This window comes from Manacus candei, unplaced genomic scaffold, assembly GCF_025592945.1.
Source record: "Manacus candei isolate 608988 ecotype Guabito, Panama unplaced genomic scaffold, ASM2559294v1 h1tg000062l, whole genome shotgun sequence".
NCBI lineage: Eukaryota > Metazoa > Chordata > Aves > Passeriformes > Pipridae > Manacus > Manacus candei.
Window position 1 is genome coordinate 2,092,043 of NW_026138110.1, and position 26,020 is coordinate 2,118,062.

The 26,020-nt window shown below is 42.6% G+C and overlaps 2 protein-coding genes and 1 long non-coding RNA gene across 8 annotated transcripts in view; 2 read left to right on the plus strand and 1 right to left on the minus strand.

Moving 5' to 3' along the window:
- Positions 1-5,337: 5,337 nt before the first annotated feature.
- Positions 5,338-9,349, plus strand: RPL7L1 (ribosomal protein L7 like 1). Its single transcript, XM_051805014.1, has 7 exons — positions 5,338-5,408; positions 5,581-5,689; positions 7,320-7,483; positions 7,610-7,747; positions 7,988-8,097; positions 8,272-8,484; positions 8,734-9,349. The coding sequence occupies exons 1-6, from the start codon at positions 5,347-5,349 to the stop codon at positions 8,478-8,480; spliced, it is 792 nt and encodes a 263-aa protein (XP_051660974.1). The 5' UTR covers positions 5,338-5,346; the 3' UTR covers positions 8,481-8,484; positions 8,734-9,349.
- Positions 9,350-9,776: 427 nt separating this feature from the next.
- MAD2L1 (mitotic arrest deficient 2 like 1) lies at positions 9,777-12,490 on the minus strand. The gene is made up of 5 exons (XM_051805016.1): positions 12,293-12,490; positions 11,952-12,098; positions 11,750-11,870; positions 11,131-11,234; positions 9,777-10,592 (listed from the first exon to the last, which is right to left on the minus strand). The coding sequence occupies exons 1-5, from the start codon at positions 12,369-12,371 to the stop codon at positions 10,420-10,422; spliced, it is 624 nt and encodes a 207-aa protein (XP_051660976.1). The 5' UTR covers positions 12,372-12,490; the 3' UTR covers positions 9,777-10,419.
- Positions 12,491-12,538: 48 nt separating this feature from the next.
- The window catches only part of LOC127478834 (uncharacterized), a 121,797-nt gene continuing 108,315 nt past the window's right edge, over positions 12,539-26,020 (plus strand). For 3 of the 6 annotated variants that reach the window (XR_007907375.1, XR_007907376.1, XR_007907377.1), the window contains exons 1-2: positions 12,785-12,893; positions 13,211-13,279. This is a non-coding gene — a long non-coding RNA (uncharacterized LOC127478834). Of the gene's footprint in view, positions 12,894-13,210; positions 13,280-26,020 lie in introns of all 6 variants that reach the window. The other 3 variants (XR_007907378.1, XR_007907373.1, XR_007907374.1) reach the window with 3 other exon arrangements.

Genomic DNA, 26,020 nt, shown 5'->3' on the forward strand with positions numbered 1-26,020 from the left:
TCATCTCATACCCCTGTACCACTGGGCTGAGGTGATGGAGTGCCCCTGCAGTGCCAGTCTGTCATCTAGCTGATCACTGTTACCCCTGGAAGAATGATGCTCCAAGGTGCTGGAACCAAGTAGTTGGGATTTGCTTGCTGCCCGTGCCCTCCACAGCTGTGCTCCAGCCAGCAGCACCTGGAACTAACTATTTCTTCTTGCTTATTCCATCTCTTCTCAGGTTTTTACCGAATTTTCCTCATCCTTCAAGCTTCCAGGCAGCAGTGATAATAGATCATTGCAGGAATGGGTTTATTTATCCAAATTTCTTTTAAGGACCGCAAAGGATGGACTTCAAAGGCAGGAAAAGGGGCCACAGTGCAGGTGAACAGGGAAGGAGGACGTGCAGTCAGGTTAAATTAGCCCTTCTGTTTGCAAGCAGAGAAGCTGAGTTCTGTCTGCCTCTTCAGATGTTTTGCTACAATAGCAAGGGTGATTATAAAATGGGACAAATCTCAGTTAAACGGAAAGTTTGGAGCTGAGCTGGTAGAAAGGCCAGATCCACCGGGGAGGAGGTGGACGGGGACACGTGGCTGGGATGTGTAGCTCCTCTGATTGGAAAAAACAGTTTATGGAGGCAGAGGGTACCAGTGCTGAGGCTGCACATATACAAACACTGATGTCCTTTTTATGTCCTAAATCAATGTCCAGTAGCAGCACAGTTAAAAGAAAATTTGAATTTTTGAAACAACACCTCAGCCTACAACTGTATTTCTTTTCTCATCTCCACCCGGATATTTAAAATAGTGGAGGAGAATGCAGGGTCATTTGTTCCCTCTGTGACAACACTGATTTCATTCGGTTTGGTTTCCTTTTTTTTGTTATAGACTTGTACATTGTTGGAGAACAGGGTTTGGAGGATAGCACTGACATTTGCTTATTTTGGGTTCATCCTCAGGGCTTTAAATTATTCATTTTTCAGCAACCATCTAATCTGTGTTGGGATCAGTGTGTGAAAGGTTTAGGGGAAAAATGGGCTGAGCATTGTGAAAGAAACATCTGCACCCTCTGTAGGAAAAAATGGAATGCATTTATTATGAGGAATGGAAGAATAGCTTGGAGTCTTGCTGCCTGCAGAGGTACAATATGGTCAAGAAGTTACTCTCCCAATTTTTGATTCACCCAACCTTTCTCAGAATCTGGTGGCTAAAACGTCTGTGCCTTAAATACAAGTTCATGTGCTGCAAAAGCCACATTATTTGTTGTGAACCTGCCTCCTTCTACCTTCATCTGAGGTTCCCTACCTCTCATGCTGGAAGAGAGAGGGGAGCAACTGTCCCACCATTTATCCATTATGGGTTATTTTGTTTTCCCTCAGACACCTTTCTCCCAGCCTGAGGGTCCAGTCTATTTAACTGCTCCACAGATGGAAACTATTCCCTATCTTTGATCTTCTTTCTTTGAACCTTTTCCAAATCTGTCTTGGGGAAAGGTGGGTGGAAGTATGGGATGGACAGATGGAAGAAAGGCGACAGACCAAAGCTGGAGCATCCAAAATGTGGGTGTAAGAGGCTACAGTGTGGAATGATGGTCTCTGCTTTGTTCTTTAACCCTTCCCTGATAATTTTCAATTACTATTCTGTCGTCCTAAGCGTGGAGCTGATATTTTTATTTCTCTAAAATCATTCCAAAATTCTACTCCCAAGCTTATTAATTAATCTGTATCCCATAATTTCATATAGAAATCAGTGAATCCCTGCTGCACTTTTATTTACCGATTTTTTCTGCCATCCTCCTGCCTTAGCACTCAGCCTTATAAGGTCTTCTGCTGTGCCATGAGGAGAATCTTGTAAATACCTCCTCCTTTCCTTTGTTTCTGCTGCGTGTAGGCAGCTTGGAGCAGCTGGAGTACAGCCTCTTTCTTGGGATAAAGCTATGGACAACCACTTACACCCTTCAGGCTCTGTTTCCCTGCCTGATAAGTCCTGGTCAGACATGGATGCTCTGTAGCTTTATCTTGACTAGGCAGTTGTCACAAATAATTGCAGGCAGAACAAAACGTTCCAATGAGAACTTCCTGTGCATAAATTAACAGGGAAAAGAAGTGAGAGGGCCCTTATAGCCCCATGGCCATGCACTGTTACAGCACTCAGAGCCACAGCTTTGCTTAGGGTTTGATCTTACAGCCAAACTGCTCTGCTGGGATTTTACATAAATTACTGCAGACTAATTCTCACTTGGGATGTTTTAAGCCTCTTCTGATCGTTGTTTCTGCTTGAAACAGTGGCTCCAAAACTGAACATGCTAAAGGATTTTACACAGTTGGGGTAGCAACCAGAGCCATGAAGTAAAAATAATTAAATGGTGGGGTTTTTTTATTTTTTAAGGTAAAACTCGTCGTCTACCACCCGTCCCCATTGTATCAGAATCACTGACATTTAGGCCAGAGAGCACATCTGGCTGTACAAAGCACTTCTTATGAAGCTCTCTACGTTGACATGATAAACTCCCTAATTGGGTTGTTCCATTCCACCTGTTTTTATGGCTCCCAGTCTGAAGTATTTTTATGAATAGTTTATGCCGTGCCGTACTTATTAATATGCTCCCTCCACCTAAATGGCATCATTATCTGGAAGGTTCAATTAAAAGGTAATCTAGTAGGAGGTAGGATTCCCAATTACTGAGTTTGGAAAGACACCTATTCTGCTCCCACTGCCTTTCATCTCAGACATAATTGAATCGGTCTTTCTCCCAAATAAAATGTAGCTTTTCATCCCTGTGGGGGAAGGAGAGAGGTCACGGAGACCTGTGGAGACCATATATAATGATGTCTATTTTTACCTCCACTTTTCTTTCAAGGTACAATTAAATCTGTAGTACACTCAAATAGCAGACACTCTGTGCACTCCCTCGTAGGCAAGACAGAAAAATAAATTCTTTTCATGGCTATTGATTGTAATTGAAAAGCAATTTTTTTTATTTCAGGTTCATTAACCAGGCCTTTACAAGTGCATTAGAAGTAAAAAAAAAAAAAAATTAATTTACATTTTATTTCTTACAAGTGTTTCACGTTGTAAATGGGTACCACCACCCTTTTAGAAAATGTCAGAACAATGTAAATCTGTAATTTAATATTCATAACTTAAAGCTCCAGATATAATTTCCAGGGACAACGATTGTGAATAGTGCCCGGGGTTTATTAGCAGTCTGCTTTTCTTCCAGGGAATAATAGTAACTGTAAAATCAAGCTTTTGAAACCAGAATATTTTCCATTAATGCTGGTAAATGAGTGGCACTAAAGAATGAATTGGTTTTTCCCACTTATTTTTTTTCAGAAGACACAAAGCCAAAAAACTTTATCTCTTTGAGCCTTTTCAGTTTGACATATTAAGTGGCCACTACCTGAGGGTACACACCTGTGTTACTCTCATCACATCTCTTCATTATACCCAGATTGCTCCTTTGGAGATGGATTTGCAGGGTTTCTGACAAAAATGCCCATGTTAAGGAACCTTATTCTGAAAAGAATAAAAACATCCACCTATCCACAGTGTTTTTCAAAAATATTTTTATGAAATATTAGTCTATCTCCATGTGATTGTTAATTTCACAGAAGAAAGTCTTGGACCACCCACCTTTTGTCTCTGTTAATTATTGGTTTGAGTGTGTGTATGGAGTAGTTCCTGGGCTTCTCTCCAAACCATATAAACTTTTTCCTTAAAGGATCTGAAAATGGGCATAATTTAAGATCACAAGGTGTTTTCTCCATTAAAATACTCCCAAGATTAGATCACAGTTTGGCAAAATAAACCAATTTTAATTTTTTTTGCTCGTTTTATAGTGAGCTTACAGGCAGATTTCAGATTGGGGCACGATTCACTGGTGAGAGGGATGGACTTCAAGGCTCTTTTGCTGTTTTGAGACTGCACACAGTGTCAATAAAGATTTTATGAGATTTTAAATAAATTTAATGGTGTTTTATACCCTTAAAGTGAGAGAATAAGGCAAGAAGTTTCACGGTCAAGATGCTTCTCATATCTCATCTCCTGGCTTGGCTTTTGGAATTGGAGCCCTGAAATAGTAGCTGGATTGTGAAGTCATTGAATGTCAGTGGCTGAAAGGAGCATGACTAGGTATCCAGGGTTTTAAAAGAGTATTTTACCCGTCATTCTGAAAGGAGATAAATTAAGAGGAGTCAGTTAATCCATCACTGGTGGATGGTGACTATAGTAAGCTCACAGTCACTGAATTCGTCTGTAACAGCTCATGGAAATATCAGAAAATGCAAGGTCTTGTCAAGAAAAAAGGAGAGGAGTTCAGAGTGCTGAAGGCCAGTTTACAATAGCTTGGTGTCTAGGAAAGTGGGAATACTTTCTTGAGTAACCTTGCAAACAAAGGCATTTGAACAGCCATTCATTAATACAGTAGAACTACTAGTTAAAGTTTAACCAGTCAGCCTAAGAAAGCTGTGCAATATTTCATAGCAACAGTGCTTGAAATATTTACTTACTTATTGTTTCCTTACCATTAATAATGAAATACCCAAGAGGCTGTTTGCATTTCTCTCCTGTTAAACAAAGCGCACTAATTTGTAGATTTAAAAGGGTCATTTTTTCTGTCCAGAGCTACCAGACATTTCAGGGTTTTTCATATGGAGCAGCTTACCCCAATGTCAGGGTGAAATGAATATAGTTATGGGTGTGTTTCGGTGCAAGTTTCAGATTATTTATTTTATAAGCTTGTTGCTTTCTGCCTCATAAATCCAAAAGTTCATGGGTAGCTGGGTTTCCTCACTGAGGGCTGCGCTCTTTGCAGAGCACACATCTGGGCAGGTGGGATTGAGTTTCTAAATACGGGTATTGAAGTATTAGGTGTCAAAACAGAAGCGGCCTGATTTTTTAGTGTTTACAAAGGTTTGTAGCATCACCGAGGCGGGCAGGGAAACCGGGGACCACCGAGCCTTCCAGTGCCAGGCTGGAGCTCCCAGCCGGCAAGGGAACTCTGCGGTCGGTGTAAACCGAGCTGACTGCAGACGCAGTGATGGTTAATAGTGTAAAGGTGATGGTTAACAGTGTAAAGGCACACATCCCTCCTCTACCCTGCATGGCAAAGAGGGAGCAGACCGCGGACACAACCCCATCGGAGGGAACGGCATCCCTTAGCGTGAGGCTCTGGCACCACCTGCGGGCGACCCGGCTGTCCACAACGCGTGTGTCCCAGCGCCTCTTCCCTCCGAGGCTCCCGGCGTGCGGACCGACATGGCACAGCGCACGGCCGGACAGCAGCGCGCCCCTTCCCGCCCGGTACAGCCGCCCCAGCGCTCCGGGACCCCCGGACGAGGCGAGGGGCAGATGAGCGGGAGCGGCCATGTCGCGCCCCGCCCCGGCGCATGCGCGGCGCCACCCCGGGAAGATGGCGGAGGCCGAGGAGTGAGTGCGGCGGGAGGGAGGAAGGGAGGGAGGAAGGAAGGGATGGCTGGAAGGATCCGCCGCCATCCGCGGGCACCACGCGGCACTGGGGCTGGGGGCGGCGGCGGGGCAGCCAGGGGGGGCCGGATGGAGGATGTGGGGCCGGGATGTGACCGGGATGTCCCTCCCGCAGGCCGAGGCGGCGGATCCCGCTGGTGCCGGAGAACTTGCTGAAGAAGAGGAAGGCGTACCTGGCCATCAAGGCCACCCAGGCCAAGCAGGCGCTGCTTAACAAGCGCAAGGTACGGCGGGTCGCGGGGGTCGTGCTGGCCCTGCTTGTCCTCCGAAGGAGGGAATCGCGGTTCCCTGCGATCGTACGGAAGTGATCCCAGGGATCGGCCCCCTCAGCCAGGGGTTACCTCCGAAGGGAGCTCTTCGTTTCCTGGGCATCTTCTCCCCGTGTCTCTGAGCCCCGTAAAAAGGACAAGGCTTTCTGGCTGGTGGCAGTGGAACAGAAATGTATTGAAGAGTGTGAGTCGTTCCTCTTGGAACCTGGTGGGTTGTGTCTTGGCCTGGTGGGGTGTGTTTACAGCCACACGTGGGCAACTGCAGCGCTGCTGAGTTGTCTGTGCTCTCTGAAACCAGTTCGCCTTTGTAACCCTTCATGGAAACAACGCTTTTCTGAGGGTGCAGTTAGAGTTAACTTATTTATCTGTTGGAGCAGAGACAGGTCATCGTGAAGCCTTTTTCTGCGTGTGGGGTGGCACATGTTGCTAATACAGGCACTCCCGGTGCACAGGGCGTCATTTCCAGACTGGCAGAGCACAGCAAACCTTTCTAATTCCGAATTTGAGTCCTGTTCTGCTGTACCTCAGCTAATACAGTACGTACCTGTCTTAGAAGTGTTTTAAAGCTTTCCCAGTGAAGCCCATTTCTATGGGATTGTGTACAAAACTCCTACCATTTTTGTTGGATGCTGTGTTTAATGTTTTTAAACACATCAGTGGCTTGCTGTATTTTCAAGGTGGAGGTGGAAGCATGAGCAATAATGTTAAATAGCCACTCCTTAAGACTTTCATTAGAAAAATGACCTTAGTGATGGGGTTTTGATTAGGTCTGCCTGCTGTGAAAATTCAAACCAATTTCATGGGTGATTTACAAGGTAAAATAGAAGATACATAACATTAGATTCTATAATTTAAAATGACTTAATAATTTAACTAGTAGTGTTATCTTAAGTATTACTGTGTAACTGCCATGCATATTCAAGTCCTGTTTGTATGAGAAAGCACTATGTTTAGTGGATATACTCGCTCCTAAGCTAAGGACAAGCAATTAAACACCTTTTAATTTAAAAAATGCTTTAAATTTTTCCATAATTATGACTTTTTTTTTTCCAAGTGAGCTGGATGTTCTTTGTATAAATTAGCAATAATTATTTTTTTTTTGTATGTGCGCCTTTGTAGAAAAGGACTTTAAAAACAGTTATTTTCTGTTGGATGGTAGTTTTGAGTCACACTGCGGTATTGCTGTAGTATCTTTTTTGCCCAGATACAGGTGTTGTTTCTGGCTTTCCCAGCGATTGCTGAGCTGGGTGTGTAGCTGTGATCATCTGTGGCTGCAGATACTTCCATTTAATACCTCCCGTGTCTAGAAGTATCCTGGGTGTTGCTGTTTTCCCTAATTTATATTTTTCGTGGGGAAAAACTCTTTAGTTTACTATTCATAAATTATATCTACCTGCCTCTAAATTCGTGTGTTGTCCCTCAGTTGTGTTTCCCTTGGGCTTAAATAATAAAATTTACTTTCTTCTTACTGCTTCCAAAGCCGAAGGAACGTTGTTCCTCAAGTCCTGCCTTTCATTTGGCCTGTCAGATGCAAACCTCTGAGACCGCTGGGGCGGGTGATACTTTCTTTTCCTTTTCACTGTAGCAGCAGAAGGGGAAACAAATCCAGTTCAGACGCCTTGAGACTTTTGTTCGGGATTCGTGGCGCAAACGCCGCGATGACAGCCGGCTGAGGCGCATGGAGCAGAGACCCGGGCAGGCGGCGGCACCTCGGGAGCACAAACTGGCCTTCGTTGTGCGGATTGTGGAGTAAGAAACTTCTCCTACTCCTTACCTTCATTATTGCTGCCTTTTGTTGTGTTATTTCTGTGCAAATGAAGTGTGATCATCGCACTAATCTGAGGCCTTTTGTTGCTGCTGTTTTTACTGACTCAGTATTAAGGGAGTGACCAGGAGGGTAAAAAGAGCGATGGAGTTGCTGCGGCTGAGAAAGAATTTCTCCGGGATATTTGTTAAACTGACCCCGTTAACCCTGAAGTTGCTGCGGGTCGTGGACCCTTACGTGGCATGGGGGTAAGTACCACTCCTGTGGCTTGGCAGTGGTTTGTATGGGAATGTTGCTGCCTTTTGGTTCTCCATTTGGTATCACAGATCCATAGCTGGTCAAAGCTTAACCAAATTTATATCTAAAACTTGTTATCGTCTCTCTTCTTCTTGTCCTCAACATAACTTGGTTGCTTTCCCAAGAAGGAAGGGGCTTTCCCACTGCATTGTGTCTCTCCACTACAGAACCTGATTTTTGTTTTTGTGCAGACACCCAAACCTGAAATCTGTACGAGAGCTTATCTTGAAACGGGGCCAGGCCAAGATCAAGAAGAAGAGGATGCCTCTGACAGACAATATGCTGATAGAGGAACATTTAGGTGAGGAAAAGGCTGAGAAAACTGAGGAAGAAGTTGAGAGTTTCCAGTCTGACCTGAGAGTGTGGGGAGGGAGAAAAATCTCACCAGACTGGAGGGCTGGCGATCTGGAGCAGCGTGAGGAGAGATAATACAGTCAGCCATTGCTTTTTTCTTTAAATTTGTATTTTTCTGCAGGGGGCTGTGGTATTATTTGCCTGGAAGACCTTATTCATGAAATCTACTCAACTGGGAGGTATTTCAGTAAAGTCACAAAGTTTCTGTGGCCATTCCACCTGTCAGTGGCTCGCCATGCGTCACGTAACAGAGTGGGTTTCCTCAAGGAGATGGGAAAGCCTGGCTACAGAGGGGAAGCCATCAACCAGCTCATACGTCAGCTCAACTAGTCAGGTGAGCCCTGCCTGTTGGGTGAATTCCAAACCTTGCCCTTTATTCCCTTTCCTAATGGTTATACTGCCATTGGACACGAGGGGTGTCCCTTGTTTTTGATTTGTCACTCTAAAAAAGTGACCCTCGGAGTAGGGGAAACCGATGAGCAGTGTTGGTCCCATGAGGAGTCAGCACATCCTGCTGGACACCTCCATGAAGTTTTGTGTTAATATGACTGACTGGTTTTTTATTTTCTCTCCTGTTCTGCAGGGTCTTTGTGAAAACTTCAGGATTTATAACCTGTTCCTTTTCACATGTACCTCTAATGGACATTATCTGTATGCAAGGATCTCTCTTGACTGTTGGTGCCTCTGTAAAAGAAGAAACACAGAGATGATGATGGAGATGGACTTTGGGCTGGTCCTTCTTACAAGAAGATATATACTATCGGATACAAGAATGAGCTTCCTTGAGAAATTTGACTTTTGCATCTCTGTTAAACAAGGTTTTTTATGCTCATTACTGCAGGCTTCACTCCTTGAAGTGCACCTGCTTCTGGGTGTGAAGGGGTAGTGCAGTCACCTGTTTAAGAATAGGCAGCACAGGCAGAAGAAAACATCAGGTTTCTCTGTTACTGCAGTGCCAGCCCTTATAGTGAATAATGTAATTTTTTAATTACCTAGATTGTATTTATTTGAAAAAAAGAAAAGACATGGTTTTGTGCTACCGATTTACAGAATCGCTTTTCACTTCTGCTAGATTGGGACTGCTGGAGAGAATTATTTCCTGGTAGGAAAGCCCAGAAGGTTTGTAATACAGTGGTGTGGGGTACATGGAGTCAATGTTTTTTAAATAAACTTCTGGAATTATATTATTATAACAGAAAGAGTCCTGCATCACTGTAAAAGAGTGGAAAAAGTCCAGTGCTCTGGCTGAAAGGAATTTGGTGAAGGAACAAACAAAAACGTGGAAGAGTCGGAAAGCTCCATTAACAGAGTTTTAAATCCCTGGTTTCTTCCACTGCAAAAGTGGATAAGAACACATGAAGCATCCTGTGATGTCTAACAAATATGGAAGGTACTGTGCTTAATCATTAGGCCACTGTGACTATTTACACTGTTACTTGAAAACTTAAATAGGGGCAAACTATTAGTCCATAAATAGATTTCATATTGACTGCACAAGACTTGTTTAGAGACGCATAGGAAACAAGTAGGATGCCTTCAGGGTGTTCATTGTATTACAGACTAAGATTCAGCATTCATAAAACCATCTGAAATACAAAGTACTGCAGACTCTGAATTAGAGAATACTATAAAATTTGAAGCTTTATTCTATAAAACAAGAATACAAACATAGAAAATGCTTGACAGACACTACAGACAGACAGAACAACACCGTCCTCAGAACTAGAGCCCAGCTGTCATTAAATACAAGGCTTCATGTATTTAAAAGTTTCCTGATAAACTTTTAAGCTGCTTTCACTGTACAAAAGGTACAAGAATTGTGTGGTTGATTCTTTTTAGGGTTATTTCTGGTAAAAAAACAGCCCAAGCTTTTACTTTTAACATGAAAACTGGCACCTCAGGAGTGAGATTTTTTTTTTTTTAGTTGCCAGAAAGAACTCAAGCCTGCTAAAAGCATACAGTTTAATATAATCTTAAAATGCAAAATTATAGGAACTGGGCACAATTCCAGCAGCTAATCCTAGATTTCGGCAGTTTTTCTAATGAAGGCAGTGGTTTAACACACCATTAGTTTACCTTATGTAGTAAAGTAAGAATTGAACTATTACCATGATGCCAGCCTAGTCTAGTGTTCTATCACATTATCACAAGCACGTTGAATTTTTTTGTGTCATACTTCAGCAAGAGCAGCGGTAATGGTGTGGTCATGGCTCAGAAACTGTACAAGGTTACAGGATATGTACACACACACAAGCCCCATCCCTGTATCCTAGGGAACAGAATCCCTTTTGTAAGCCACCATGGTGTTCACTTTGTGGATCGTGGTGGTGAAGGAACGCAGCCGAACCTCTTCGGAATTGGTAATGAACTGTGGGCCTGACTCTTCCCACTTTTCTGGCACTGCCAGATCTTTATCCGTATAGATCAGCAAGTCAAAGGCACCTGGAACCAAATGGCAACAAAGTAATTAATAGTAATACACACATAAGGAGATGGCAGGTTTGAAGTGCATCTTCTAGAACTTGAAACATACCAATGTTCTAAGAATACACTGATACTTGTTATATGAAGAAAGAGAGTATTTAAAACATGAAAACAGGTTATATTCATCTGAGGACACTTTAGTTTTCTCAACTGTCGTGAATTTTTTAAACACCTTAAAATGCTGTGGAGCTGAGCTCTGTGCAACACTTCATATGAACTCAGTGTTACACAAGCCAGTCCACAGCTAGTCACAAATCATATTCATGAAGACTTATATTCCTCAGAGCACAAATACTAGTTTCTTTAAGTTAGTTAAGCAACCCCAAATTCTGTCCTGATCTGTCTAACAAAGTGCTGTCTCAGAAACGTGATGGTACATGACATATAATAATCAAAAAGCCTCCGAAAATCAGCAGAAAAATATTTTCTAAAATGGAAAAGCTGTTGAGGCTTTCCAAAAGTGTTTGTTTTCTTTAGTGAAGTTCAGAACACTCACAGGCAGATTCCAACAGTGGCAGGAAAGTTACTGTGGCAGTTATTTGTCTGATGACAGAGCGAATTTCATCCTGAATTGCTTTCTGAGACTTTTCTCGGGGACCGCTGGAAAAACAAGAAAACTCTGGTAAGAAAGAAAACTTCCTACTGTGGTGACAGTTTCCTCTAAATACAGTTCTCTCTATTAAGCTCTGTTGGTCTGTTTGCTACAGTATGTTTATGGTAGTGCCACTTTTAAACCCTAGGTAGTAGACTTTTCTAAGTCTATAGCTGGTCTCCCTTTATTGTTGTTTATGAAGCTTCCTAGTATTTTTAAGGAATGTTAAATTTATTCTCAGTCTGAAACGGAAGAGAACACTTTGGCATGACAAAAAGAAAGCAGCAGTTCTTTGGGTTATGTACCCAAATGTACAAGGCTTTATATGCTTTGTTGAGGATTAAAAATCAAGTTTTGATCTGATGCTTAAAAAAAAAAAGTACCTGACGATTATGTATGGTTTGATCATACAACGACTAAGAAAGGAGGAACAGATGAAGGAACAATTACATGGCGTTGATCTTGTGCCTGCACAGCTCCTCGGGATAGGGAAGAGCAGGTGTGGAGGGGCTGTGTTACTCACTTGTCGTCCTTTGCAGTTTTGTCACACTCGATGTCGAACTGCCACCGCTCCAGGACCTCGTTGTTCTCGATGCTGGAGATGACGACCACCAGGCGCTGCACAATGCACTTGTACAGCCACTCTGAAAGAAGCCAAGCGGTCACTTACAGAGCGAGAAGGGCCAGCAGAGACACCAGGGAGGGCCCGGGAGGCTGCCCCGCACCTTTCATCTGCTCCGTCACGTTGTTGAGGTAGTTGGTCAGCTCGGAGTCGGTGGTGACCAGGAGGGTGAGCCCGTACTTCTGCACGCGGGTGAAGGTCTCGGGGGGGTAGATGCCGCGCTGGTATAGGATGCTGTTGATTCCATAGGCTGCGAGAGGGAAAAGGAGAAGAAGAGAGAGAGAAATAGCGAGAGGAAGAGGGACGTGTACCACCGCCCCACCCCGCCGGCGGCCATGTCTCCCCACCAGACGCGGCCTCCCAGCTCTCCCCCCAGGCTCCCTCCTTCCCTCCCTCTCTCCCACCGCGGCCCCCAAGGCGACCCGCTCCCCCGCAGCCCCTCACAGAAGAACTCGGCGACGAGCTCGGCGCTGCCGCGCAGGGTGATGCCCTGGTGCTCCCGGCCGAGCTGGTTCTGCGCCATGGCCGCCGCCGCTTCCCCGCCGCCCGGTTCGAATCGGGCCCCGCCCCTTCCCGCCGCCCCGCCCCTTCCCCCCGCGCGCGGCCGCGCCGGGGCTGAGGGGAGCGCGCGCCGCCTCGCGCCCCCTCGCGCCCCCTCGAGCCGCCTCGCGCCCCCTCGAGCCGCCTCGCGCCCCCTCGAGCCCCCTCGCGCCCCCTCGAGCCGCCTCGCGCCGCCTCGCGCCCCCTCACGCCGGTTCTGCACTCAGGGAAACGGGAACGCGGCGCCCTTATCCGTGGGGAAAAAAAAAAAAAAAAAAAAGGGCTCCGGCGTGTTAGAAAGGGAAGGCTTTTCCTCACGTTAAACTCCCCGCCGGCTATAGGTGCCGTTGCACCTGTTGGGAGGGGCCTGAGGGCACCGCACAGCGCGGGGTGGGGCGAGTGAGGAGCTTCGCCCCGGGAATGCCGTGCGAAGCCCGCTTTCGGAATTCCTTTAGGTGCGTTCCCGTACGAAAGCGCTTTTGAACTTAAAAATTACACTTTCCAGGTACGAACTGAGTTAAGTAAATAGATCGTTTATGTTTTTTGGTTTTTTTTGGTTTTTTTGTTGGTTTTTTTTTTTTTGGTGGTGGTGGTCACTATGTAAATCGTGTAGTAGTATCCGAAATAAAAGTGGTATATTCTGCAAAAACACTGTGAAAAGGCAGGCGGGGAGAACCTGGCAAAGCAGGATGAAACGCAATTTTTTTCCTTAAATCCGTCGTAACACCAGAAGAAAGGGTTTAAGGGGCATTTGGGCTGCTGGGCTGCCTTAGGGAAGGGAAATTCCCAGTGGGTCAAACAACTTAAATCCTGTTACTGCAGGGACGCCAGGGAAGGAGCTGAGATTGGCAGTGGCTATCATCTGGAGGAAGCTCTGGGAGAGGTTTACAGGTAAGAGGGACTGACCAAAACAACGAGTGTTGAAGTTTTTAAGTAGAATGAAGGGGGGAAGTTGCTCTCTACTGGGATAGTAAGTAGGTGGCCATGTGGACCCTGAAAGAAGCAAATCAAACAGTCTTAAAATGAAGTTATGTTCAAACCAGAAATATTTATACTGAGGACGAAAACCATGTGGTGTGATTGCTTATTTTGTTGTAATAAAACAGGTTTTTTTCAAGAGCTAAGGCTTTTTCTTGGCTCCAACTTTTGCTCCAAGAGGAAATATGGTTTGCTTCAAGGTTCACGCTGCTGTGATTAAAGCAAATGGTATAGTCCTGAAGTCATGTGTTGAAGTTCTGAAAGGGTCTGAATAATTTAATTTAACCAAGAGAATTTTATTCTGGGTCTTGATCACTAGTGATTGTGTTATACATAAGTCTTCTGAATAAAATGTTTCTGAGTAAGAGTGGTGTGTTTCAAAGCCAGGGGAATGGAAGAATTTTTCATCCAAAGCCCAGCTTTTAGAAGTTAGATAGCTGTGAATATCATCTGTTTTGCTTCAAATCTTATGTACTCTTCTGCTCTTATTCGTGTATCCAAAATGGTCTCGACCCTCTTTTTTTTTTTTTTCCTCCACTTGGCTTTTCATCCATTTTGCTTCCTCTGAGGTTTTTGGAGAGCTGCTCATTTTTGTGAAAAATAAAAGAGCTTGAAAGCCACGTTACATGAGGCCAGGCAAGAATAGTAGAGCTTTTGATTAATACTTCACATATTTTTGCTCTAGCTGTTTTACTGTTAAAACCAAATGGAAGAAAGAAATCCAGGTGGTTCTTGGTTCACCAAGTTGATTTCCCCGTGTTTCAGTTTGGGTGGCTTGCAGGTGTGCTGTGGGTATGACCAGGTGCATGTGCTTATCAACAGCAGACTTAATTGCATCTTCATTACTTCTCCCGAGATTCACCTGGCAGGTAGTGAGAGGTGGTGGTGATCCTCAGTACCTCTGTTCAAATCCTAACCTTCCTGCACCTGGCACATGGTATTTCAGAGTTTCAGATCACTCCTCTGTCCCCAGTTCTGGACTGTGCTTAGCACTGGTTTCTGCCCTCATGTGCTCCCCTCTCCCCCCCCAAAAACCCAACACCTTTGCACTTTAAAATTTTAATTTTTCTGTCTCTTTAGGGAAATAAGTTCCCTTTTGCAGTGCATTACTAGTTTTCTTTACGTTTCTTCTATGTGCCGCAATGTAATCTCATTGGTAAGCACTGTGTATTTTCATTACTTCTCCTAAACCCCTAATCTTTCCCTTTGTCTTTTAAAAAATTATATTTCCTTGGCCAATTCATTAGTTTTTATAAATTCAGTCTTCTAAATCCACGAAGTACTGTCTGTCTTTTTCTTAACCTTTGCATTTCTTCTAGTGGAATGTTCTTCATCCCTTTTCTTGCCCACACCATCGAGATATTCCTGTCCGTCCCTACACCAAAAGTTCACTTGTGTGAGGGTTTAGTTGTCGTGACAGTGAGTGTTTGCTGCTTTTCCCTTTGTGTTCTCCAACTGTCTCATCTGTGTCTCTCAGTTACAGGCTCTGGTGTCACTCAACTTCTCTGCCTGGTGAATCCAATGCCTCCCAACAGAGGCAGCACCCAGGGAACATGTGCTTGTCTGTGCTACAACCAAACTGCGGTTGTCACTTGACCACAGCGCGGTCAGGTGTGATGGGGACGTGCACACAAGTCCTCCTGTCATCTTACTCACCAGGCACACTCCATGTGATGGTGGTGCCTGGAGTTTGTGTTTAGGGAATGTCCAGCCACATGACAGGAGGAAGGTTATGGGGCTCCTGCAAGGAGAGCAGCAGGGAGACTGTAGGTTGGTGATTTGTGTGGCTGACAGCTGCTTCCTGACCAGCTCCGAGGGGCTCTCAGGAACAAAGATGACAGGCTGAGTTATATGTTCTGGCACACCAGGAGCTGGCTATCCTTGCTTTAATTGTCTCATGCTAAAACCTTAATTTTCATAAGAAATGTGAAATCCCAGTTGTATTTCATTTAGGTCTCCTACAACTCTTCAGTCATTGTTGTGTTTCTCAATTACAGCTTGATGTTACAACAGAGTGTTTTTGATTCTCTTTCTGTGAAAGGAAATGTTCCCTTTTTAGCTTGGCTTTTCTGTAACATTTAGTGATTGCTTCCCTGTGGGAATTGTCAGTGAACCTGGGACAATCCAAATCACTGGTATGCTTTCATTTTGGTTGGGTTTTTTTGGTTTTTTTGTTTTTTGTTTTTTTTTAAGGTAACCCAGGTCACATTCCCATAGTCATTCAGCAAACTAGAAGACATAACTCACTTGTAGAGTTCATTGCCATTATTAATTTATTTTTAACCTTCAGGATGATGTGGACAGGTCTTTCCTTCCAGCACAGCAAAAGGGTCTATGAAGTGGAAGTTCTCTTAGCTACAAAAGCCCCCATATGGTATTAACAAATTGTCATATTAAGCCTCAGCAAAACCAGTTCCATCTTTTCTGGTAGATCTCAAGCAATTTGGAATAATTTCTGGATGTAGGGAAGGCCACCAGTGGAACCAAGTACCATCACCTCTCCTTTATGTAAGAGTTATTTTTAAAACTTCCAAGTCTTTAAATCCATTTCCTATCTTTAAATCACCTTGCTGTGTGTGAGGTTCTTTACAGCTCTCATCCAGAACTCCTTGGTGATTAATTGTTATCTGGAATTAACTCTAGATTTAACCTAAAGTACTCCACTTTTTGACAGACATTTTATTAGCAAGCTCGTTTTATGTTTTTTTGTTGTTGCTGGTCAAGTTTGTTTTCAACAGTCTTTGTAGCATAACATTTGCAGGATAAGTACAAGTACCTTGTATCAGCTGCCCAAATCACTAGAGCATTTATTTTCAGGTTGGCTAGTGCTACTTTTTAAAACATAAACCATGGAATTTTATTAGAAAGAACAACACTGTGTTCTTTCATCAAAGGTAACGAAAGAGGGGTGCAATTGGGAAAGATGTTTTTAAGTGTCCGTGAAAAGAAATTGATATTAAAAGGAATCAGTGTGGGCCAATAAGCTGCACTCTAACATCTAGTATGATGAGTAAACTTCTCAAAGGGACTTCCTGATTTTGGTTTTGAGCACCATGTAGAAATTTTTACAATTATTTTTCATTTTAAGTATTATCAGTGGTACTGAATGTATTTTGAAATTAGGCTAACTTGGCTGGATACTTATTCCGTCAGATGAAAAAAAATTGATGTTTCTTTACTTAGGCCAACGTAAGAACACCATTTAACCTGAAAGTCCAGACAGTGGCTGCCTGGTACAATGAAATAACACTTTGTGGATGCTGAGACTTTTGAAAACTCCTTCTGTAGAACATTAGGTGGTATCTTTTACTTGTCGTTTGGGGTTTTTTTCTGTTTCCTCGAACGTGTGACATTTTTCTAAAGGATGCATAGGAAAAAAAAATTTGTGATGGCTTTGCCTCTAAACTACCAGGAGATGGCACCAGGCCCACGCGTTATCTGCACCCTTTCGGTTTTGGCTTGAAGTACTGCGAGTTTGTTTTGCCGTTATGTACTTTGGACAAGTTTTGGATGCATTTCTTTTGCTAGTTTGAAAAACATTGTTCCAGAATGAAGGAGATACTTGATGCCCAGTTTTGGCATTTACCTGTGGTTGCAGTAAAGACATTTTGACAGGTGAACTGTTATTCTTAAACATTTCAAGTGAAGGTAGGAATCCTTTTTCAGAGTTGGGAAGAACAAAATCCGAATGAGTTTTCGTGCCTAGAGAACTCCTTAGTGCTGGATGATGTTGTGTTACAGTGGTAACAGGTAATGTGGAACCCACAGAATCCACCTGTTTACAACTTAATCCCCTTTACTACTTAATCTTCCAACGTGAAATTTGGTGGCTTGGGAGATGAATGTTGATCCAGTTCATTTTAGCTCCTGTCAGAGCTGAAGTTTTTGTATTAATAAATTAATGGAAAAGGGAGTTCTCAGGTAGCTTAGATTTGCTAAGCCTGTGTACTGCAGTTTAGCTTTACATTCAAAATGGGCCTTCTAGAGAACACTAAAACAGATTTATCAGCAGAGACTTAGTGGGTCATCAGAAGCTCAGGAGCAGAAGGGTCCACAAGATGGGTAGCGTGGTAAATAAGCCTTGATAAGGGATTTTGATAGGATCCTGTTTTGTGATTGCAACATGTTGGATGAGGATTGTTGTTTTGTTGTTGCTTTCTGATCGTGTTACTTCTGATGTATAACCACGGTGGGCTTGTTCAGTTAATTGTGTTGCAAGGAATAAAATTAAGCTCACACAATGCCTAAGAATTGTGATGACTGAAGAGGTAAATATTTTTTGAAAAGCACATTATTATCATTAGAAATATTTAAAACAAAAATAATTGTTGCCCTTAAAAAAAATCACTTAAGGCCAGACAATTGGGACCATTTGCAAAGTAGCTAGAAAAACAAGAAAGCATTTGTTAGTACAATTTGAACAAAATTGCTTCATTTTTAAAGTCATAATGAGCCCAGCAGGACATGCTATTCACTGCTTGCTGTGTTAGTCAGCACTGTCAGAATTTTTTGGGAGAAAAACTAGAGTGGAACAGTATTTGAAAAATCCACACTGGTTACCTGTGTCTTCCACAATGGATGGCCTCATCCAAACCTGGTGATGTGACATTGCTGGGAGTGTAAAAATGGAAACCAGATGGGTTGGCAATGTGAGCAGCAGTTTGGTGCTAATTGTTCCTCACAGCCTCCTTTACTTGAGATCTGATTTGAGTGAAAACATGGCATTATTGCTCAGGGTTGTCCTTGGTTGTAATCTGACAGTTAGTGGGCAGGTAGAGCAAGAGTAGACTCTTACCTGAAGGTTCAGGTCACTCTTGCACGTCCTGCAAGCTTGGGTACATTGTGGATCTGTAGCTCATCTCTCATGCCCAGGGAAATGTTCTTGTCATCAAGTTTTAAGCTAGTTTGGCTGGGCAACATTCCTTATCCCATCTATTAAACCTGTGCCACAGAACGGAAGGGAATTGAAAATCCATAAGAAGGCAGCAGGTAAAAGGAAGAGGTTGAGTTTTAATGGTCAAACCTGGCAAAGAGAGTCCAGAACCACAGTCCAGCTACCAAATTATTTTGTGTTTCAAGTACTTTATTTTCCATATAATTTCACTTTGTGTAAGCCTTTCAGGATTGGTAAAATTTAAACTTACTGGGATCTCCTTCTCTGAATTAAACTCCTGACAGAGAACCTCTTTTAATATTTCTTCTTAATGGTAGTCACATTTGTTTATGTGACATTTTCATTGTAAACAACGTTAAAAAAAACCATAAAACAATATTGGTGGGAAATTATAACCTACAGGTTTTTACACATCACCCTTGCAGATTATGCATTATATTTACCAGTATAATGGGGAGGTGAGTCAAAGTCCTGTAGATAACATGGGTTTGTAAAAGGTTGTGGTGTTGGTCTGGGCAATGCTTATCAGCCGCCTCTGCTTGAGAGAGTTGGTCTTGTAAGTGTAGTTGGTATACACTGAATTTTACAGCTGCTGAGCACTATTAGAACTGGAAAATTACTGACTTTAAAGTAGAATGCAGAAATCTAAATGGGAAACTACTGGCTGCACAGGATTTTGAGACAAAGAATTCAGGTACTAAAGGACCCCATGTCTTGAGATGATGAATTGTGATTAAGAATGCTTTAGCAGACTTTTAGAGTGTTAAAGGTTCACAAAAAGCAGCTGTAGCTACTTTACTAGATACAGAGCAGCGTGTTTGTGAGCTGTTACAAGGGAATAACGTGTTTGTGGGCAGATCAGAGTGCTCACCTTTGCAGACCTTCTGAGACAGCAGTGACACACTTCACTTTCACAGTTCAATTCTTGATATGATTTTAAAAGCATTTTGGAAACCTTGATTTAGTTCTAATTTACAAAGGGCTCATGGACCGATTTTCATTCACTCTTCAGTATTAGTTAATAACAACCACAGAACACTGGCCTGTGTAGTGCTACCTCAGTTTTTCTTTCTACAGAGTCTTTCTGTTGTGTGAAATCACTCATTTCTTAAAACAGACAGTCTCAGTCCGTACTCAACCCTGTCATGACCCTTTTCTATCTTTCTTTTTCTGGTTTTAGCCCTTTTCTCAGTCTTTGAATGGAGGAGAAGGACATTAGAACTGCATGTCTCCCTTATTTCCTCTTGAGATTTGTAGCATGAAATTATCAGTATCTTTACGAGTACTGAGGTGAGATTTCATGGGGTCAGTCTTTTTATTTGGTGAAGGTGCTGTTACTTATATGCCTGAGAATGAATTTTCTTATATTTGGCTGAATTTTCTTATATTTGGCTCACTGTATTATTAACTGGAACACTAGAAACCAGGTTTATGTTGGAATAGGGTCGCCCTTTACAACTGGACTCATTTTTGTGAAGCAAAATAATCGTTCCCAGAAAAACACATTCCTTCACCATCAAACCTCCATTCTGTCTGACACACCTGACTGTTCATTCTCTGGGAATCTAAAAATCATTTTTGGTGATTTGTGGACTGCTGTTGCTAATATTTCCATGATCCTGTTAAAAGTGAGTGCTTTTTCCTCAGTGGCCAGTTTTTGTGTTTTAAATAAGCAAAATGTCAATTAAACTTAAACCAGCTCTAAATCATGTATATACTAAAATTGGCAGCAGCTCACTGGCAGATTTTATAAATTATCAAAATCTGTCCATATCTGAGGAAAATGGAAAACGAAGTTCTGAATAATGTAAGGAACTCAGAAAGGTGTAAATTTACATGGTGTGTGGAAGTGAAATTGTCACAAGTAAATCAAGTTTTAAATATTCCTCTTTTGTGTTTACTGTGTTACATGCTTTTGCATTATTCTATCTCAAACAAGGTTTTCTATGTATATAAATATGTGTGTATGTGTATGTATATATATATATACACAGACACTTGCTCTGGTGGATTTGGTTTCATTTTTCTGTGATGCCTTTTCCAGGTAATAGAAGGGAAAAGGTTACACATGTAGTTCAACATCTGCTTATTCGTAACACGTTATTTCCAGCACTTTGAAGGAGATAGAGAACCACAGAATGGCTGAGGTTGGAAGGGACATCTGGAGGTTATCTTGCCCAACCCCCTTAACTCAGGCAGGATCATCTAGAGCAGATTTCCCAGGACCATGTCCAGGTGGTTCTTGAATATCTCCAAGGATGGAGATCTCTAGGCTGAACAGTCCCAGCTCTCTCAGCCTTTCCTCACAGGAGGGTTATACCTTTATGGTGATTTAAATTAAAGTCACTGTCAAAGAGGTGATACTGAAGTATTAAGAACTGCATTCTTGGAGGAGCTGCCAGATAGTTTGAACAGAGAAAAGGAAAGAGAAGTGAGACCTGTGAAAATGGATTCTAGAAAATCCACAGGACAAAGGGAATAGCTTGGAAACGGATTCAGTGAGGCCTGCTAAGCTGCAAACCTCCTTCAACCTTTGTCTGCCTTTAGGACATTCATAACAACCCCTGTGTGAATTATCTGACATCTACCAAAGACTGACACACCCCATTTCCCACATGGACATTAGTAAGATTTCTCCCTGTTCATGAAAACTGTAGAAATGTAACATCTTTTTGACCTCTACTGTTTTGATAAAAATGTTTGAAGGGGTCTGGCAGAGCTTTAAAGTTGTTGTGAGGGATGGCTCAGTCATGAATATGTGCATGATACATGAGTGTGTAACTCCTGCTTCCTAAGAGAGCAGCTTTCCTAAATTCTGACTTAGGTCTTTAGACTATTTATTTTATGATCACAGCCCTGAACTCTGCTAAGAGCTGTTCCTAGGGGTGATTGATAGAATCAGGGAGGATGATAATCTGAAATAAAAGGATAAGAAAGTGCAGCTGTTTGACGTAAGGAATGTTGATGGTTTCTGAGGCTTGCTGTCCATAGGTGGAATATACTATCTGAGAAAAGCAGGATTGTCCAAACCAGGTATCCTCTATTTATCTCTTCTGTTTGATTTTTTTTTCTGCTTCCCTGCAGTTGTTTCTTTCATTAGAGGAAAAAAATGAAGAAATCCAGTCTATTTTCAAAGCACAGGGAAAAGAGAGACACCTTATTTCCTTCAGGATCTGTAGGGGAAGAGAGTAGATAGAAATATGAGTTGGAATTGCAAGATTTTTTCAACAAAATTCTGTCATATACTTTTAATTGTGTACCCACACACTCAGTTAGTTGGCTGGTGGCTGGTCAGGAGACAAGGCCTCCTTTTAGACACATTTCCTTGTCTGTGGCTGCATTTTAGTGGTGCTTTGGCACAGCATTGACTCAGGGCATTGCTGAGGTTGGCATGAAAACATGCCAAGCAGCGAGCTTACCAGTTCTTTGTTTTTACTTTTTATGCTTTGTTCAGCAGCACTGAACCAGTACACTCAGGAAGACCTGGTTTTCTATTTTTCTCATCGCTCTTAGAAGTGCAGGTTAATTACATTAAGTGGATCTGAACCTTGATATCTGACCATCCTGCTCATCTCAGCAGCCAGCTCAGGAAGGAAATATAAACTCATGTGTGAACAGGACCTAAGCTGCAAAGGGGGAACACCAGCACATGGGTCTGTCTGGTGCAGTTGACAAGACATTGCTAACAGCTAAGAACATCTTTCTTTACCAACCCAAGGTTGGAAGGTTCCAATCCAAGCTGTTGTTTTTCCATTGCTCAGCATATCCCAGTTGTGCTACTGGTCCCAGTGAAGTCTTTTCTGCATGTTATTTGTGGTTTTATTTAGCGTGCCTGACAAAGCAGAAGTGTGCAGATGAGACTGTTCAGTACTTCTTTATAAACAGATTGTTTGCACTGTTTTTTCACTTCAAGGAAAATATGTCTTTTTTACTTTTTTACCTCCCTTCAATCTGCATATGTTCACTTTTGGTGAGTTGAGTGTTTTGATTCCCACAGGGAAAACTATAAATAAACACATTGTACGTTACATGGGAGATAGATGTGTGATTCTAATGCTTATTGTAGCTTTCCTAAAATGTCAGATGTAGTGTGTTTTCTTATGCATGTTTTTCTTCTACTGTCATCTTTTTGTCTTGTGGGAAGCTGTGCTTCAGGAAAAAGCTATGTTAAAAATACAGTTAGAAGAAAACTGATCTTAAAGTAATCCTTTGAGTCAATTAAATAATACTGATCTCAGTAGAACATCTCTTAGTGTACGTATGATGTTACTGCTAATACAGCATGAATTTATTGTGGCCAGGGGTAGCCCAATGAATTCCAGATGAATTCATAATAGCTGGATTCTTAAAATGCTACCAGGTTTACTTCAGGTTTTCTGTTTCCATGTGTAATTAATACCAGAACCCAGCACTGCTACCTGCTCCTATTTAGAAAAATAAAAATAAAATAAGAATATATTTGACATCCAACTCAAAACTTGAAAAGCTGTTCCTGATTCTTGACATTAATAATCTAAAGTACCAATTTTGAGAACACACTACTTTTACATAATTGAAAGTTATTACTGGTTTATATCCTTCAGCCAAAATACCCCAAACTATTTCAGCATAACTAGCTAGATTAGTAGCTTACTTGAAAAATTCTTCATATCACATTGAGATATACTTAAGTGTAAAATTGGCTACAAAGCTGTACTTCAGGGATAGCTATGAAAATAAAATGTATATTCAAGGATTTGTTAGTCAGACAGCCTAATCCCAGGTAGAAGCCTAGCAGCCTCTTCTCATAAGAGTGAGAAAATCTGTTTAAATTGGTACATTTTTTTAAAAAAAAGAGACATGGAAATTTTAAACAACTTCACACTGTCATGGGTAGTATTGATAAGTTATTTTTCTAGAAATGTCATGTGACTGTTAGAAGCTTCACCTCCTGAAGCTCAGCATTTCATGCGGCACATTAGGAATGAGCCTCGTGCTGTGTTTGGCCCCCTATAACATCCCACATTTTCAATTCCATTATCCTACTTGGCACTGGCTATTACCAGAACCAGAGCATTTCCCTGCTCTCCTTTTTCCATCAGCCCCCACCATATGGCTCTCACAGCGTTTCCAGGGATGAATGGAGCAGATGTGTGTGTTGTGCACACTTCATCAGAGAGCACTGCACCAAGGACATGGCAAAACTCATCTCCAGTAACTGTGTAATGTATTGCTTATGTGATGATGTAAATCAAATCCTGGTCCCATAAGGGCTGCTTCTTTAATGTAGAGGACATGCTCTGATAGTGGGGAGGGAGGGAGCAAGTGGGGATGTGGTTTTTTGCTTCCTCTGTGTGGTAGGAGAAGGATACTTGTATCATAATTGTGAAACTAGCCACGTTTTACTTCCAGCTCTCACTGTAACACTGAAGTCTGGTGTGTATTTGCACCAGTGCTGTTTTCTTAATGTTTGCCTAATCCTGACAGGGCAGAAAATTTACTAAGTTCCCCCCAGCTCTGAGATTCACAGTCCCATGGCAGCTTAGAGAAAAGGGTGAGGATGAATATGAAATGTATGTAAAGTGGCAACAGACTGAGAACAGTCCCTGCTACTGAATGAGAACACGTTTGCCACAAAGATTTAACAATTAGTTAGTAACTCACAAGCAGAGAAAGTATAGGACACACTTTTTCCTTCCACAAGCACAGTGTGAGAAGAAAGGCCACGTCAAGGTCCATGGAATAGTGCTGGATGGCAGACTGGGTACTGGCATTCTTATCCCTGGGACTTCCAAATATGAAGAGAGTGCTCTGCCCTGCCCTCTTGAGACCCCCACCTGGAGCACTGCATCCAGCCCTGGGATCCTCAGCACAAGAAAGATGTGGGCCTGAGGAGGACCATGAAGAAGATCTGAGGGACGGAGCACCTGTCCTACAAAGACAGGCTGAGACAGTTGGAAAAGAGAGGGCTCTGGGGAGACCTCATTGCAGCCTCCCAGTACTTAAAGGAGGCTTTTAAAAATGAGGGAGAGGGACTTTTTACTTGGACTGACAGTGATAGGGCAAGGGGGAGCAGTTTTAAGCTGAAAGAGTAGAGACCTAGATTAGGTGTTAGGAAAAAATTCTTTACTCAGAGCGTGGTGAGGTACTGGAACAGGTTGCCCAGAAAAGTTGTGGAGGCTCCATCCTTGGAAGTGTTCAAGGCCAGGTTGGATGGGTCTCTGAGCAACTTGATCTTAGTGGGTGACATCCCTGCCCATGGTGGTTTTAACATGCTTAAAAGGAATTTTTGAAGCCTTTTGAAAAAGGGACTATGAGGAAGTGTTGAATGGAGATAGAAACACCGACACAAGCAAAGAATACACAAGGAGATTGTAAAGGAGGCAAAGAGAAAAGGGAATAAAGATGGAAAATAAAATAAATTAAAAAAAGAAAATCCACACAGCTCCCTCAAAAGAAAAAGATGGGATCAAAAATAAGTTTCACATACGTAAGGTTTTATGTAGGGTTGATGAAACTTAGACCTGATATTGCTGGGAATAAGTCCAGTTGGACTAGTGGATTTGTACCTGATTACAACAGGGAATAATGCAAAAATATAGCTTTTTTTTTTTTTTTGACAGTGTTCAGTGATTTATGAACTAGTCTGTTTTCAGAAAGGAGTTGTCTTAGGGATTCACTGAGACTTCAGCTCCAAAGTGCCTATAGCATTTCAAGATTAAACTTAATTTTGAAGGTGTTTGTCAATGAGGAGCTTAAGTTTCACGAAGCATTTGAACATCAATGCTTTTGAGAGCAATATCCATTAAATCTTCTAGAGACAATGAAATAACCAGGGCAGGATAATAACGGTTGTCTCGAACAAAAGGAACTTCTGCTTCCATTTACGAGTCAAGAGAAATAAACGTTCGTCGTCGCAGAGAGGAATAAACACTCGCCAAAACTGCCCCAGCCAACACAGCGATGGACGAAAGCACAGGAAAGCACAGGCGCGCTGTGCCTTTTCCCGAGCGGCTGGAGGAAGGAGCTCCGGGCTCTCGCTGGGATTGCATGGAGGGCCCTGGAGCAGCTGGATGTGGGGCAGCCCCGCTGCCGCCTCCCGCCGTGCCGGGGCCGCGGGGCATTCCACAGCGCAGCCCTCGGCTGCCCCAAGGAACCGCCTCGTTTGCTTTAATTTTACACCCGCTGTAAAATCAGTCCCGAGTCATAATATCTAACCTATTATTGACACTTCATCCCGCGGGGAACGGCCGGCTCTGACTGTTACAAGCAACCAGTGATTTTCCCCAGGCCCTCAGGGCCTCCTGTTGGGACTGAGGCGAATGTTGCTAATAAACGCCTCCTTCAAAGTGACTTTTCCAGCTGAATCGGAGGGATTCCAGTCACCCATTTGATGGAACTTTAACCAGAAACGTGTTGGACAAATTAAATATGGGTTAGCCTCTTGCTCTGGACTATATCAAGAGCCTATAAATGCAAAATGTTTGAGGCACAGAAGACCATGCTCTGTAATTAACTATTGTAACTCTCCTCACAAATCAAAAGCAGCATAACCCTGCGGAGTTCAGGGTGTCAAGCCATGGGCACTGAAGGGGTTTGGAGAAGGAAGAAGAGGAAGGAAGAAAAGGAGGAAGAAGTAAACAAGATTTTGCATACAGTGTATTGCTGTTAGCCAATCTCAGCAACCTTGAACTCACCTTGTAATGGACAAGTCACGAGCTTAAGTACTTTAATGTATGAATTCACATTTGAGTCTGAATGTTTACCCTACTGTGAAAAAA